Below are 16,088 nucleotides of genomic sequence, written 5' to 3'. Positions count from 1 at the left end.
TAGACAACAGCGATAAACACACTTCCAGTAGGAGCCCTAGTGTAGACAATTGCTAGCATTTGTGGAATTTCACAAGCATTAGAACAATGGCTAAGTTTTTTTCTAGGGTGGAGAAGGTCATATGCATGACTGTGGCCACATTTCGTACCTTTTTAGACATTTACAATTAAATATTTCATTGTTTTAAAGATCCAAACTTGACCTGTTTTTGTGTTCAAGGGCTGTGTCTGTGAAAAGCTTTGTGGTTGTTCCTTCAACAACAATAAACAGAAAAAAATTGTGCACCACAGAACTTGTAAATTCACTAACTGGTGAGTGTGCTTGTATTCAGTTATTTACATTTACCATCATATTTAGCATGGAATATTGTTATAATTTTGCTGTTAGTAGACTCAACAGTCATGGACAGATGTTACTAGTATCCTTTCACTTTGGGGTTTTTTAATGCAATTCAATAATTTAAAACAATACTGATATTTGGATTCTTTATGATGTTTGCTTTATTGATGTATTCAAAATGTATTATGGGGGTTCAACATAGAATGCTTTTTGCATTACTGAATATTAAAATATCTAGCTGCAATCTCAGTCTAAAAGTTTACTTGCAGTATGTGTATTTTCATATCAAAAGAGAGCTAAAATGTTTATAGTCTTCACAATGTTGATATTTTACTTTGAATACCTGGATTCATACAGGAATACCTGAATACTGTATATCTATAAACATATACAAAATTAAGGATAACAATTAATAGAAAAATACAAGGCATCCTTGCCATTCATGTTTAGTGTAATATATAGCCAGTCATAAGTTATTAAAAATATACACTACAAAAAGCCTGATAAATAGGATCCCTTCTGTATCATTCGTAACTGCTTAGCATTTTACAACCAAGAGCACAAAATGAGAAAAATGAAAGAAATCCCAGCCTGATAGTTGAACAGGAAAGTGCTCTGGTTTGGTAACAAAAGCTTACTACCTAGGAACCAGCTTAGAAAAAAATATTTGGGCCAAAATGTATTGTCCACTTCAGATACTTGATAGATGTCTTACAATGAATTTTTAAATAATTTTAACCACATGTATGGATGCAAATATAGACACAATCAAATGGAAGAGATTTTCAAAAGCTATTTTTCATATTTTAAAAACAATGAGGGTTTAAATCTGTTTCAAGTGGCTTCATAAAGAATTACTCTAAAAGTTATCACCTGCTGGCTATGATATCCTCTATCTTTCTTTCTTCCTACTTACCTCCCCTCCACATGGTTGAGTAACTTACTATAGACAAGTTAAGGTTAGTGATCTGAGCTCATTTTGGATGTCAGTCTGTATGCCCTCAATTCCAACTGAAGTCTCTAAGGCCCTGCCTGGAACTTTGTCTCGTCATTTGCACTTGTAAAATGTCAATGTAAAACACTATTGAATAAGTATGGTAGCATTTTACTCCCACATGTAAATGACTACCCAACGTGCAAGTTAGTGGAGAAAATCAGGCCCATCGAATTTACTGGGAATTTTGCCATCGACTTTAATAGGAGTGGGAAGACAGATGTGTAATAGCTTTGACCATCTGTGCCTTGGGCAAAACTATCTCCCATTGAAATTGATGGAATTAGGTGTCTAAATACCTTTGAGGATCTAGGCCTAAACATCTGATAGGATTACTCCTTGGGAGCTGATGAAAGTGACCAGGTATTCTTTTGAAACCAGATCTACCAGCCAAATTAGTGTCATTGCTGTAGAAAGCTCTCATCCAATAGATTGCTTTAATCTGACACACAATCTCTTACAAACCATCCATTGTAATAGTAGCTGTTGCACAAATGGAACACTGAAAACATTTTTGTGAAAACTACTGTTTCCAGTCTTGTCTTTTCATCACAATAGTGAGAGAGCCATTTGGAATAATTCAAGAAACTTCAACTGTATATATTGTATACAAGGTGTTAGATACCTAAAAGTATATTAATTTTCGTTTGTGAGGAGACATTCAGCAAATGACAGCCCACAAATGTCAGAGCTAAGTTACCTTGTATTTTCTCTATATACATACAGCTGATATCTGGTACCTTAAATGTAACGTATGCTTAACAGCCCTTGATTTATATTTCAAGTTAATATACATTTAAAATTGCTTTTGGCAAAATCCTGCAGTCCCTAATCAAGCAAAACTTGCAATGATGTCACTGGAAGCTTTTATTTGAGTTTAGAAAGCAGAGTGTGATTCTTTGTATCTTATCCCAAGACTTTGACTGAATATTAAAAGAATGGGATATTTGCACTGTAGAAAGACCTTCCCAGTTTTCTTGATTTAGTTTCAACAAAGTGACCAACAGCCTTTCCTCTACTGTTTAGAGTTCAAGAAATCTCTACAAATGCCTCTAATAACATCAGGAACAATCTGCTCCAATCCTGTGAACTCTCTTGTGAAGAAATTGTGTGACTCTCTTGGTTCAGAGGCCATGTCTTTCAGATCATCCAATGGTGCCCAAGCAATACCAACAGAGAAGACTGTAATACCTATAGTGTTATAATAAAAAGAGACCACATGTAAGCCCAACTTCAAGGATACAAGGTACAAGGAAAATAGCTCTACAGCTTTACGTTTGCTGGATTAATTTCGACCCCCCCCCCCTTCTGAAAAAAAAAAAAGCGTGTTTCAGTACGTGCAGCTGGCCAGAGACAATGGGACTCTTTTTCCACTAGACTTCAGCAGGAGCAACATTGGGTCCTAAATATTTGGAACCAGAAGTTTTTTGCTTAAACTTAAACAAGTTTATAGTAAGAAGCATGGGGCAACTTATAAGGCTAGCATTTTAGATATTTTATAATACTGCCTATGAAAGAAGTAATGATATCATTAAACTTTGATTAGACACAGGGAATGGAAGTCTGATCTACTGTGTACTAGACACCAATTTAATCACTTGAAAGATTTTCTGAACAATAAGACTGAATCATTATTGTGCTCAGTCAGTTCTCTCAAGTGACAGTAGTTCAGGGAGGCTCTTTAGCCAAACTACTTTCCTCCCCAGTAAATGATGGTAGTAGTCTAGTTTAATACCATACAGGCCTTGAGTTTGAGCTGACGGTATTTTCTTCTTTCGGATTCTGAATTTGTAATAACCTGCTTTTACTTACTTATGTAAATTTACAACATTTATACCGTACATAATGAGACAGGAAAATAGCTAGAGCAATGACTAGAAAAGGACCAATACATTGCATCTGTAGTTTTGGTGAGTAGAGTGCAAGAAATTTTCCAGTCTGAAAACAGGCTATTTGGTTCAAATACTGTAATGTCAACTGATTCAGATAATTTTCTTTAGAAGTGTCGTAGAAATTTATTTAAAATGGGTTGGGTTGTTTGGTGTTTAGAGCAGAGGACAGGGAATGGGGAAATCTAGTTTCTATTTCTAGCTTTGTGACCTATAGGAAAACATTTAACCTCAGCTAGCATCTTTGTACAATGGAGTTAATATATTATGCTGAAAAGTGCTAGTAATGGCTGCCATCAGGGAGCTCTTGGATCCAAAGACAGTCAGTGGGTGTGCCAGGTATTCTTTCAGGTTCTACAGAAGGAGCAATCAAACTCCTTCATGTATTGAAAACAGCTGTAGACAGTGGAGGTGATGGCCCAAGGCACTAGGTTGTGTGGCCGGCCAGAGCTAATGCAGATAGCTTGCGGATTTCTGAGTAAGGAAGTTGTCTGCTGCTGTTTGTTGCGACTATGTTTAGAGAAACAAGCTTTTGTGTGCCTATTTTATAAATAAACAAGATTGCACAAGAATACACCCAACTCATATCACTGATTTCTCACCCTAACAACCAACCTTTGCAAGGTCCTGAATTGTGGCTAACTGGGCCAAAGGGGCAACAACACTTCACGGGGGCAAAATGAGATTGAATTAATGCCTACAAACTTCTTTGTCATCCACACCCCCCCCACACGCACCCTGGCCAGTGAAAGACACTACAGGAGTGTGAAATATTGACCTCCAGTTTCTTTTGTTGTGTTTCAGTCATTTACCTGCTTTGTGTGCCACAGCAGCAGGACCTCTAACTTCGTCATACGACTGACCGTCAGTCAAAACAACAAGGAAATTTTTGTTGGGTCCATCTTTCACAGGTCCAAACACGTTTCTGATTGTGAAAGAAATGGCATCACCAGTAGCCGTACCACCACTCATGTAACGAATGCCCCGCACAGCAGAGAGAACCTTCTCCTTTGTGGCATAATCAGTGAGGCTGAACTCCATGCGTTGATCATAGGTGAACTGCACAGCTGCAATTTTGGAACCAGTATCGGAGATCTCAAAGGCTTTGGCAACATTACTGATGAATTCAAGCATGAGGCGGAAGTTGCTGTCTCCAACACTGCTAGAGCCATCTATCAGAAAAGCTATATTGACAGAGTTGTAGCAAGTTTTGCTACACAGCATCTGCTCATGAGAACACAATTTTTGGACAAGAGGTTTTACGTATTTGGTAGTACCAAACCAGGTGGGTATATGGTAAGAGAAGAAGCCATTATTTCGACAGACAGCCTGTTTAAAAACAAAACATGCATACAGAGATTTCTGTTGAATGTACTATTAAAGGTGTATATAAATAATTTAATTTAATAGTTTGATAGGAAACTAGGGTCTGATTTCCCCCCACCAGCCTCCCTGAAATGCTGACCACCTGGAACTCCAGTTGAAATTAATGGGAGCTGTAGATGCTGATCTTCATCTTTTTATGAATACTGCTAATTCTTAGAGAAGGATAAAAGCTAATTATACATTTCAAATGTTGAACAAAGAGACAATTAATGGGCATACAAGTACGTAAAGCATGGAGGGATCTAGATTTTGCTTCAAAGTATAATTACCTAATTTTCTGTGCTTGATTCTGATTTTGCAAAAACAATTTTGTATGTACTGTTAATTGTAGATACCAACAAATATAGTCAGATGTCTATATGAAATCAAAAATCAGGTAAGTATCTAGTTACTATTATTTTTGTTAGCAAGCAAGGATGGGCATAAAATTGTGGGAGGCAAAACAGTGTCCACAAAAATGAGTAGAAAACCTGGCTCTAAATAACTTTTTTTTTAAATGGCCTTTTCAACATTTATGGAGGAGTCTCATATAATTTAATGGTATAAAACCATTAAAGGGCTATACAAAATTATACAAAAAGAGGGCTATACAAAAATTATAGCAAAAACCTTTTAGAATTTAATAGTGACATTTTTCCTACAGAGTGCTAACCATCCTTTAGAATTTTATACTGGGGATATAATTCACTTATTCTACAAGATGGTTGACAAACTCTTTTAAAACTCTATTACATATGTATGACTTTTTCATTTGGAGTTCAGGCTGGAGGAAACTTAGTCATTTGAAGTATGTAATACCCATGAGTGAAGAGTAAATTACAAATACATTGAGGACATTCTCTCATACCTTGTCAACAAAACCAACATCTTGAACCATTCCCTGTTCCTCAGTTGTGGGTCTTGCTACAGACACAATGAATACATTAATGCCAAATTCTCTGGCCACTATTCCAGCTTCTTCTATATCATCTGAAGGCCAGCCATCTATGAAAACTACGACGATCTTAGGAATCCCTCTGCGTACTCCATTTTCCAGAGAGAAGAATCTCTGAGCTGTGTGTTTCAAGGCTTTTCCTAGTTTTGAACAGGAAAAGGAGAATTTGAGGAAGCTATTTCACAATTGAGAAATTGGGTTTCTGTACCAGAGACAAAATTTCTCGATATTTTAAGTGACTGCTTCTTGGAGCAGCTGGTACAGGAACCCACAAGGAGAGAGGCAACTCTCGATCTAGTCCTGAATAGAGCGCAGGATCTGGTCCAAAGGTAACTATAACAGGGCTGCTTGGAAATAGTGACCATAATATAATAAAAAGAGTACTTGTGGCACCTTAGAGACTAACCAATTTATTTGAGCATAAGCTTTCGTGAGCTACAGCTCAGCTTATGCTCAAATAAATTGGTTAGCCTCTAAGGTGCCACAAGTACTCCTTTTCTTTTTGCGAATACAGACTAACCCGGCTGCTATTCTGAAATCTGCCATAATATAATAACATTTAACATTCCTGTGGTGGGAAGAACACCTCAACAGCCCAACACTGTGGCATTTAATTTCAGAAAGGAGAACTATGCAAAAATGAGGAAGTTAGTTAAACAGAAATTAAAAGGCATAGTGACTAGAGTGAAAACCATAACAGAGGCTCAACTTAAATGTATACACCTAATTAAAAAACACAGTAAAAGAACTAAAAAAGAGCCACTGTGGCTTAACAACCATGTAAAATAAGCAGCGAGAGATAAAAAGGCATCTTTTAACAGATGGAAGTCAAATCCTAGTGAGGTAAATAGAAAGGAGCGTAAACACTGCCAGATTAAATGTAAAAATGGAATAAGAAAAGCCAAAAAGGAGTTTGAAGAACAGCTAGCCAAAAACTCAAAATGTAATAACAAAACAATTTTTTTTAAGTACATCAAAAGCTAAACAACCAGTGGGGCCCCTGGACGATTGAGATACATAAGGAGCACATAAAGACGATAAAGTCATTGCAGAGAAACTAAATGAATTCTTTGCTTCAGTCTTCACGGCTGAGTATGTTAGTGAGATTCCCAAACCTGAGCCGTCTTTTGTAGGTGACAAATCTGAGGAAGTGTCACAGATTGAAGTGTCACTAGAGGAAATTTTGGAATTAATTGAGAAACTTAACAGTAACAAGTTACCGGGACCAGATGGCGTTCACCAAAGAGTTCTGAAAGAACTCAAATGTGAAATTGTGGAACTATTAACTATGGTTTGTAACCTTTCCTTTAAATCAGCTACTGTACCCAATGACTGGAAGATAGCTAATGTAATGCCAATATGTAAGAAGGGCTCTAGAGGTGATCCTGGCAATTACAGACCTGTAAGTCTAACATCAGTACCGGGCAAATTAGTTGAAACAATAGTAAAGAATAAAATTGTCAGACACATAGAAGAACATAAATTCTTGCGCAAAAGCCAGCATGGTTTCTGTAAAGGGAGATCATGTCTTACTAATCTATTTGAGTTCTTTGAGGGAGTCAACAAACATATGGACAAGGGGGATCCAATGGACATAGTGTACTTAGATTTCCAGAAAGCCTTTGACAAGGCTCTTATGTAAATTAAGTTGTCATGGGATAAAAGAGAAGATCCTTTAATGGATTGAGAATTGGTTAAAAGACAGGGATCAAAGGGTAGGAATAAATGGTAAATTTTCAGAATGGAGAAGGGTAACTAGTGGTGTTCCCCAAGGGTCAGTCCTAGGACCAATCCTATTCAACCTATTCATAAATGATCTGGAGAAAGGGGTAAACAGTGAGGTGGCAAAGTTAGCAGATGATACTCAACTGTTCAAGATAGTTAAGACCAAAGCAGACTGTGAAGAGCTTCAAAAAGATCTCCCAAAACTAAGTGATTGGGCAACAAAATGGCAAATGAAATTTAATGTGGATAAATGTAAAGTAACGCATATTGGAAAAAATTACCCCAGTTATACATACAATACGATGTGGGCTAATTTAGCTACAACTAATCAGGAGAAAGATCTTGGAGTCATCGTGAATAGTTCTCTGAAGATATCCATGCAGTGTGCAGCAGCAGTTAAAAAAGCAAACAGGATTTTAGGAATCATTAAAAAGGGGATAGAGAATAAGACGGAGAATATCTTATTGCCCTTATATAAATCCATGGTACGCCTACATCTTGAATACTGCATACAGATGTGGTCCCCTCATCTCAAAAAAATATACTGGCATTAGAAAAGGTTCCGAAAAGGCAACTAAAATGATTAGGGGTTTGGAATGGGTCCCATATGAGGAGAGACTAAAGAGGCTCGGACTTTTCATCTTGGAAAAAAGGAGACTAAGGGGGGATTTGATAGAGGTCTATAAAATCATGAGTGGTGTGGAGAAAGTGAATAAGGAAAAGTTATCTACTTGTTCCCATAATATAAGAACTAGGGGCCACCAAATGAAATTAATGGGTAGCAGGTTTAAAACAAATAAAAGGGAGTTCTTCTTCACTCCAGCGCACAGTCAACCTGTGGAACTCCTTGCCTGAGGAGGTTGTGAAGGCTAGGACTGTAACAGGGTTTAAAAAAAACTGGACAAATTAATGGAGGTTAAGTCCATTAATGGCTATTAGCCAGGATGGGTAAGGAATGGTGTCCCTAGCTTCTGTTTGTCAGAGGGTGGAGACGGATGGCAGGAGAGAGATCACTTGATCATTACCTGTTAGGTTCACTCCCTCTGGGGCACCTGGCATTGGCCACTGTTGGTAGACAGGCTACTGGGCTGGATTGACCTTTGGTCTGACCCAGTATGGCCATTCTTATGTTCTTATGTACCAGTTGAGTAGTACTGGACTTAACTCTTTCTATAGCGGGTAAAGACTGTTCAAACTGAGGGGAACACCAGACACTGGGCATGCCACCTCTCTACAGAGAAATTTAAAAACATCTTGTGGAAAGATTTAATAGATCTCTAGGATTCGTAATTTTAGTTAATCAGACAGAACTTTCCTGGCTGTACTGCCAGGATTATAAATTAAAGGATTTTTTAAAACATTTTGAATTGTTTTTCACACTAACTTGACTGGGAGAGTAACACACAAACATGAGTACACTGACCTTCAAAACAATAAACCGACCTAGAAACATCCCTATTCTTGCTCCAGAATAATTTCCATTATTCTGGTTGGAGGTAAGGTTGCCAACTTTGTAATATTTTAAAAAACGGACACGCCAGCAGGAGTGCCGGATCTCCCATTCCCCCTGAGGACCTGTCCCTGCCCTCTTCTCCCCCCACCCTCCTCCCACCCCAGGCCTCACCGCTGGCCCAAACTCTTCTCTGGAGGCCCCGCTCCTGCCCTGCCCCTTCCCCCTGAGGTCCTTCCCCCCCGTTAGCTCCTATTTCCTCCTCCGTCTGTCACTCGCTGCTTTTCCCCTCTCCCTGTGTGGTTCAGATCTGACTGGACACCATCAGGTCCCCTTTTTGACTGAACTTTCTGGTCGTAAACCGGACACCTGGCCACCCTAGTTGGAGGACTTAGATCTTTCTAAAATGTAGAATTTTCAAAAGGACCTTAGAAGACTGAGACACAAATTCCTCTCTGTTGGTATGGTGTAAATCTGGAGTTACTCCACTGCCATGTATGAAGTTACTGTGGATTTATCCCAGTGTAATAGTAAAATTTTCTTCTGGGAATTCCAGGTAACACTGAAGTTTGAGTGGCCTGTGACTCACAAATCAATAGAAAGTACAATAATTTCCAACTGACCAAAAGTAAGTGGAACTTTACATGTAGGTCTAGTCAGCCCTGTGGAAATAGATACTCCAAGGAAGCTCACTTGAAGTGGAAGGGTGAAACTCAGGCAGTGGTGGAAGTAGATTTTAACTCTTACCAGTACGGTTCCTACCCCGCCCCCTCTCACAAAAAATGTTCTGTGACTAGAGCCCTGCGCGGATATAAATTTATATCTGTGGATAGAAATTGGTATCCGCTGAACCACAGGGCTCTCCCGGGAACTGCAGTGGTGAAAGGAGCAGAACTTGGGGCCGACGCTCCCGAGAGCCAACACCCCACACCGGCAGCTCTTCCAGCATGGCTGTACCACCCCCAGCCCTGTACTCTGGCAGGGCTGTACAGACCCCAGACAGGAGATGCAGCTGTGTAGAAGGGCTGGAGGTGGGGCTGGGAGGCAGTACAGCCGTGCCAAAGGAGCTGCTAATGAAGGGCGCTGGCTCCTGGGAGTGGCAGCCCCATGTCAGCAGGATACGGACCCTGGACTTCAGGAAAGCAGACTTCGACTCCCTCAGGGAACGGATGGCCAGGATCCCCTGGGGGACTAACTTGAAGGGGAAAGGAGTCCAGGAGAGCTGGCTGTATTTCAAGGAATCCCTGTTGAGGTTACAGGGACAAACCATCCCAATGAGTCGAAAGAATAGTAAATATGGCAGGCGACCGGCTTGGCTTAACGGTGAAATCCTAGCGGATCTTAAACATAAAAAAGAAGCTTACAAGAAGTGGAAGGTTGGACATATGACCAGGGAAGAGTATAAAAATATTGCTCGGGCATGTAGGAATGAAATCAGGAGGGCCAAATCGCACCTGGAGCTGCAGCTAGCGAGAGATGTCAAGAGTAACAAGAAGGGTTTCTTCAGGTATGTTGGCAACAAGAAGAAAGCCAAGGAAAGTGTGGGACCCTTACTGAATAAGGGAGGCAACCTAGTGACAGAGGATGTGGAAAAAGCTAATGTACTCAATGCTTTTTTTGCCTCTGTTTTCACTAACAAGGTCAGCTCCCAGACTGCTACGCTGGGCATCACAAAATGGGGAAGAGATGGCCAGCCCTCTGTGGAGATAGAGGTGGTTAGGGACTATTTAGAAAAGCTGGACGTGCACAAGTCCATGGGGCCGGACGAGTTGCATCCGAGAGTGCTGAAGGAATTGGCGGCTGTGATTGCAGAGCCATTGGCCATTATCTTTGAAAACTCGTGGCGAACCGGGGAAGTCCCAGATGACTGGAAAAAGGCTAATGTAGTGCCAATCTTTAAAAAAGGGAAGAAGGAGGATCCTGGGAACTACAGGCCAGTCAGCCTCACCTCAGTCCCTGGAAAAATCATGGAGCAGGTCCTCAAGGAATCAGTCTTGAAGTACTTGCATGGGAGGAAAGTGATCAGGAACGGCCAGCATGGATTCACCAAGGGAGGGTCATGCCTGACTAATCTAATCACCTTTTATCATGAGATTACTGGTTCTGTGGATGAGGGGAAAGCAGTGGATGTGTTGTTTCTTGACTTTGGCAGGGCTTTTGACACGGTCTCCCACAGTGTTCTTGTCAGCAAGTTAAGGAAGTATGGGCTGGATGAATGCACTATAGGGTGGGTAGAAAGCTGGCTAGATTGTCGGGCTCAACGGGTAGTGATCAATGGCTCCATGTCTAGTTGGCAGCCGGTGTCAAGTGGAGTGCCCCAGGGGTCGGTCCTGGGGCCGGTTTTGTTCAATATCTTCATAAATGATCTGGAGGATGGTGTGGATTGCACTCTCAGCAAATTTGCGGATGATACTAAACTGGGAGGAGTGGTAGATACGCTGGAGGGGAGGGATAGGATACAGAAGGACCTAGACAAATTGGAGGATTGGGCCAAAAGAAATCTGATGAGGTTCAATAAGGATAAGTGCAGGGTCCTGCACTTAGGACGGAAGAATCCAATGCACCGCTACAGACTAGGGACCGAATGGCTAGGCAGCAGTTCTGCGGAAAAGGACCTAGGGGTGACAGTGGACGAGAAGCTGGATATGAGTCAGCAGTGTGCCCTTGTTGCCAAGAAGGCCAATGGCATTTTGGGATGTATACGTAGGGGCATAGCGAGCAGATCGAGGGACGTGATCGTCCCCCTCTATTCGACATTGGTGAGGCCTCATCTGGAGTACTGTGTCCAGTTTTGGGCCCCACACTACAAGAAGGATGTGGATAAATTGGAGAGAGTCCAGCGAAGGGCAACAAAAATGATTAGGGGTCTAGAACACATGACTTATGAGGAGAGGCTGAGGGAGCTGGGATTGTTTAGCCTGCAGAAGAGAAGAATGAGGGGGGATTTGATAGCTGCTTTCAACTACCTGAAAGGGGGTTCCAAAGAGGATGGCTCTAGACTGTTCTCAATGGTAGCAGATGACAGAACGAGGAGTAATGGCCTCAAGTTGCAGTGGGGGAGGTTTAGATTGGATATTAGGAAAAACTTTTTCACTAAGAGGGTGGTGAAACACTGGAATGCGTTGCCTAGGGAGGAGGTGGAATCTCCTTCCTTGGAAGTTTTTAAGGTCAGGCTTGACAAAGCCCTGGCTGGGATGATTTAACTGGGAATTGGTCCTGCTTCGAGCAGGGGGTTGGACTAGATGACCTTCAGGGGTCCCTTCCAACCCTGATATTCTATGATTCTATGATTCTATGATTCTTTTCACCGCTGCAGTTCCCAGGAGTGCCCTGCAGTTCAGCGGATACCAATTTGTATCTGTGGATATCCGCAGCCACGAGTATAAATTTGTATCTGCGCAGGGCTCTACAATTCATTCTTGAAAATATCTTTCTGGTATGGCGTACCAGCAATAAATGTCTTAATGGTACGGTGTACCTGACTGTACCAGCTTACTACCACCACTGAACTGAGGGCACTGTTCCACTTTGCTTCATGACTTAATGTGTATATATCTGAGAGATTCTCCTTCTTCTTCTCGTATTTCATTTCCCTTCAGAAACTCTTTTTTTGATATGCTCTGATTACCCCAGACAGTCTGAAAATCATTCTACTATAAATGATGCATATTTGTTTCAGGAAACAAAGCTGTTCCCTGTGAAGAAATCCGTGACTGTTTAAACAGTGGAAATTACTATCACTTTTGTATTGTGGGGCAATGTTATGTGGAACTTCATCTTCTAAAAACTGAATTTAGGACAGGCCAACATTTTAATACAAAACAAAATGACAATAACATTCCTTGGGTACAATTAGTTCTTATCCGGTCTCTGATCAGCTTTGTACCTACCCGTATTGGAGTTGCCGCCTCTGAAGCCAATTTCCTTTATGGCAAACAAAACATCTTTTGCCGCAGTAAAATTTTTCAGATAAAATTCAGTTTTTGGATGCTCACTATGTGAAAAATAAAGTAACCAGTTAAAAAACAGACATACATGACAAATCTTAAAATAGAAATGAAATGCCTTTTAGCCTGCTTAAGAGCAGAATCCAGGGTTCTGAGTTTTGTCAGCTACATTTAATGATATTAATTCTTAAAACAAAGTAGGAACCCTCACTCTTTGCAGTATCTGTGATTATCTCAAAGACAGCAGAAGGAATCAAATTCAGAACAGAGGTCTTAGCAGGTAAGAAGGGAATGATTTTCATTCATTTTAAAGTGTATTCATTTGCTGTTTTTGTATACTGTTATAGGAACAAATTTTGCTCTGTTATACCTCTGTAAATGGAACTACTTTTTGAGTCACATTGGAGTAAGTAAGAAATGAATTTGGCCACTTTTTTTATTGTTGAATTTGGATCTTAAACATTTGCTAAATATATATATATATATTTTAAATTTCTTTTAAATGAAAATAGTTTCAGAGTAATTTAATTTGTATGCTAGCTAATTACTCTTTATTTAAAATAAGGAAAATTTTAGCTGCAATGAATTTCACCCTCTGACTCCTAATCTAGGGGGAACAAAACACTAAATTAAAAACTAGTTGTCATGTGAACTGTAAGAAGTACATTTGGTCTCACTTGCAGTTGAAAAGGACAAGTGTTATGAAGTCAAGGTCTTAATGCAGCATCAGATGGACCCCTATGCCTATGCAGAGTGGGATCTGCATAAGAGGATCCCAGTGAAGGACGAGGACCTAATGCTGCATTTTTTTTTTTAAAGATATGAGGATCATTGGAGGGCAGTTGCCATGATCCATTACCATTAAAGGCTTGATTCATCAAGGTACTCAACTCCAGCTGACATCAGTTGCTCAGCATCTAGGCGATGTAGCCCCAAGACAGCCATGTTTGCCCATTAGATAATTACTCTACTTTTTGGGACCGATTCTCCTCTCATCCCATTTTGCAGTGATGTAACTCCATTGAGTCCAGGAGAGTTCCTGTTTTAAGTGAAGGACTCAAGCCCTGTGTCTTAATCTCTCTTCAGTATTCCATACACCCATTACATAAGACTTTCTCCAAGCCTTTCAGTTCAAACAGTTGTTTTGGCTATTTATAAATTTCCTGACAAATCCCATGGTTTGGAAGGTAAATTATTACAAATAAATGAAGTCAAACAATAATAATTCTCCAGGAAGCAAAGTTGTCTTTGCTAATGTGACCAGCAAGTAATGTTGCAACAATTTTCTTTTCAACTGAACTGGAAAAGCTGACATGGTAGTTGATCATCATCTTGATAAAAAGAAATTCAATTCCCTCCCCCACCCCCAGAAATTTTTGGATCCTTTTGTTCAGTGTCTATTTATTTTAATAATGTTTAGTATCTTTTTTGCACAACATTCACACAATATCTATCATTGTTTCTTGTTGACTGTATTGGTACCTATAATTTAATACAGGCTTGTTGAAGGATGTGGGAGAGACCTCACTTGTTAATCCACCAGCTATTTCCGTGTTTAGAAGAAACTTCCTTTAGACCAGAAGCAATTGCCAAAGTGGTTGGGCTTTGGAAAATAGTCACCTCACATAACCAGCTGCCCAGGACTTAAATCCTGATAATAGGCAAACAAAATTGTGAGAGGTGTTTTTAAAGTAGGGGGTGAGAGCATTAGGCTATTGGGTTGGCCGTTGCGGTACCTGACAGTTTTATGCTATAAGCCAAAATACAACCCAATGTTAAGTCTTTTTTTTTTTTTCAATTTTCATTAACACGTTTGGAAGTATCAGTTGCTATAAGCTGATCAAGGATACTCCATTTTGTGTGGTATTAAAAATTACTGACCATAGTATCAAAAATGGCCAAGTTTTAGAATCCCCACTTTGCTGAGATCTTCATCTTTTTTTTTTTTTTTTTTTTTTAAAGATGAACTACATGACCGTGAATGGTGCTGGCAGCCCTGGAGGCCCAAGTCCTCTCCCCTCAGATCAAGGACAGGGCAGGCAGCAAGACAAACTTCTCTCACCCTTCCACATCAACTCACCTCAAAACTAACATAAAGGAATGCTTGCTGGAGATCAGAGGATAGTTTGCTCTCTATGCCCAGTCTCTCATTGTGGTTGTCAATTAGTCCCAGTTGTGCTTTTGTGTACTGGACACCAGTCCAATCAGAACTGGACTGAAACCACAAACACACTTCATATAGATGAAACTACCATGAAGTGGTTCAAACTGTCATTCACTATGTACCATTATTGGGGTTGGGTATGAACTAGGGACTTGGAAAAGAAAGGCTCTGTGTCCCACTACTATTATCCTAGCCCAAGTAGTACCCAACCTGAGGTCTGTGGACCAAGAGTGGTCCAGAGAGAACATGCTGGTAGTATGCATAGGCCTGTCTGGTAGCATGGTGCTGGCTCTTCTTGTTTTCCACTGCTAACTCATATTAAAAAAAAGTAATACTTCCTTAATATTGCTCCTGTTGTCATGGGGATACTACTGGATCATCGGTAGAAAGGGAGGTGTCTGTAAGACTTGCTGTCTCTTAACAATGTAGTTCACGTTAGGAAAATCTTTAGAAACCTCTGTCCTAAACCATCCAGTCCCCCCAAATAAACTGATTTTATTTGGATGTCTCAACTACAACAGTTCCTAAGCAGAATGTTATAACTTATACTACTCAAGTAGAAGTCTGCTGAATAGGATATTTTTATATGCTTCAGCTTTCTCATTTTAATAATTCAGTTTCTAGAGTTTTCTTATAACGTTGCAGATACCTGGCTTGTACAACTCCCACATGTGGTCCTTCGGTTCCAATTCCCAGCATCACAGCTACTTTCCCAACAAAGTTCTTCTGCAAATTAAATCTACGCTGCCCAATATTGTAGCTTCCATCAATCAGAAAAGCAATATCCGTTTTACAGTCTGTGAACACCCAAGATAATTAGATTAATTGAAAGGCAAATGAACAGGAATTTTCTTTGCGTGAGTTGGCTATGTGGGTTCCTACCTTTGTTCCCAACCTTTTTCTCAAGAAGTTTCTTCAGTCGTTTATCTAGAATGTAGGAAACAGCAGGGTTATTTAGGGAACAAGAGGCTGAATTGCTTAAACTGAAGCTAGAAGAGGTCAGGACGTTAAAAGCTAGGTTCTAACCTTGCCATCTGTCCTGTGTGAGAGGTGGCATGTATGTGAGCCTTACAATTTTCTGAATGCTCTTTGGGATTCCAGCCCTGATTTCCCCTCACTTGGGGGGGAGAGAAGTTCCTCCATCCTTTTTTCATGTATCAGGGGGTAGCCGTGTTAGTCTGGATCTGTAAATGCGGCAAAGAGTCCTGTGGCACCTTATAGACTAACAGACCTATTGGAGCATAAGCTTTCGTGGGTGAA

The 16,088-nt window shown here is 40.3% G+C and overlaps 1 protein-coding gene across 1 annotated transcript in view; it reads right to left on the bottom strand.

Moving 5' to 3' along the window:
* Positions 1-2,348: 2,348 nt before the first annotated feature.
* COCH (cochlin) overlaps positions 2,349-16,088 on the bottom strand; it is a 94,394-nt gene continuing 80,654 nt past the window's right edge. The window contains exons 6-11 of the mRNA XM_077819990.1: positions 15,711-15,755; positions 15,478-15,625; positions 12,608-12,711; positions 5,456-5,682; positions 4,035-4,551; positions 2,349-2,524 (exon numbers count right to left, since the gene is read on the bottom strand). Coding sequence (XP_077676116.1) covers positions 2,349-2,524; positions 4,035-4,551; positions 5,456-5,682; positions 12,608-12,711; positions 15,478-15,625; positions 15,711-15,755 — 1,217 coding nt within the window. The remainder of the gene's footprint in view (positions 2,525-4,034; positions 4,552-5,455; positions 5,683-12,607; positions 12,712-15,477; positions 15,626-15,710; positions 15,756-16,088) is intronic.

Source organism: Eretmochelys imbricata, chromosome 6, assembly GCF_965152235.1.
Source record: "Eretmochelys imbricata isolate rEreImb1 chromosome 6, rEreImb1.hap1, whole genome shotgun sequence".
Lineage (NCBI taxonomy): Eukaryota > Metazoa > Chordata > Testudines > Cheloniidae > Eretmochelys > Eretmochelys imbricata.
This window is presented reverse-complemented; position numbering and strand designations above follow the sequence as displayed.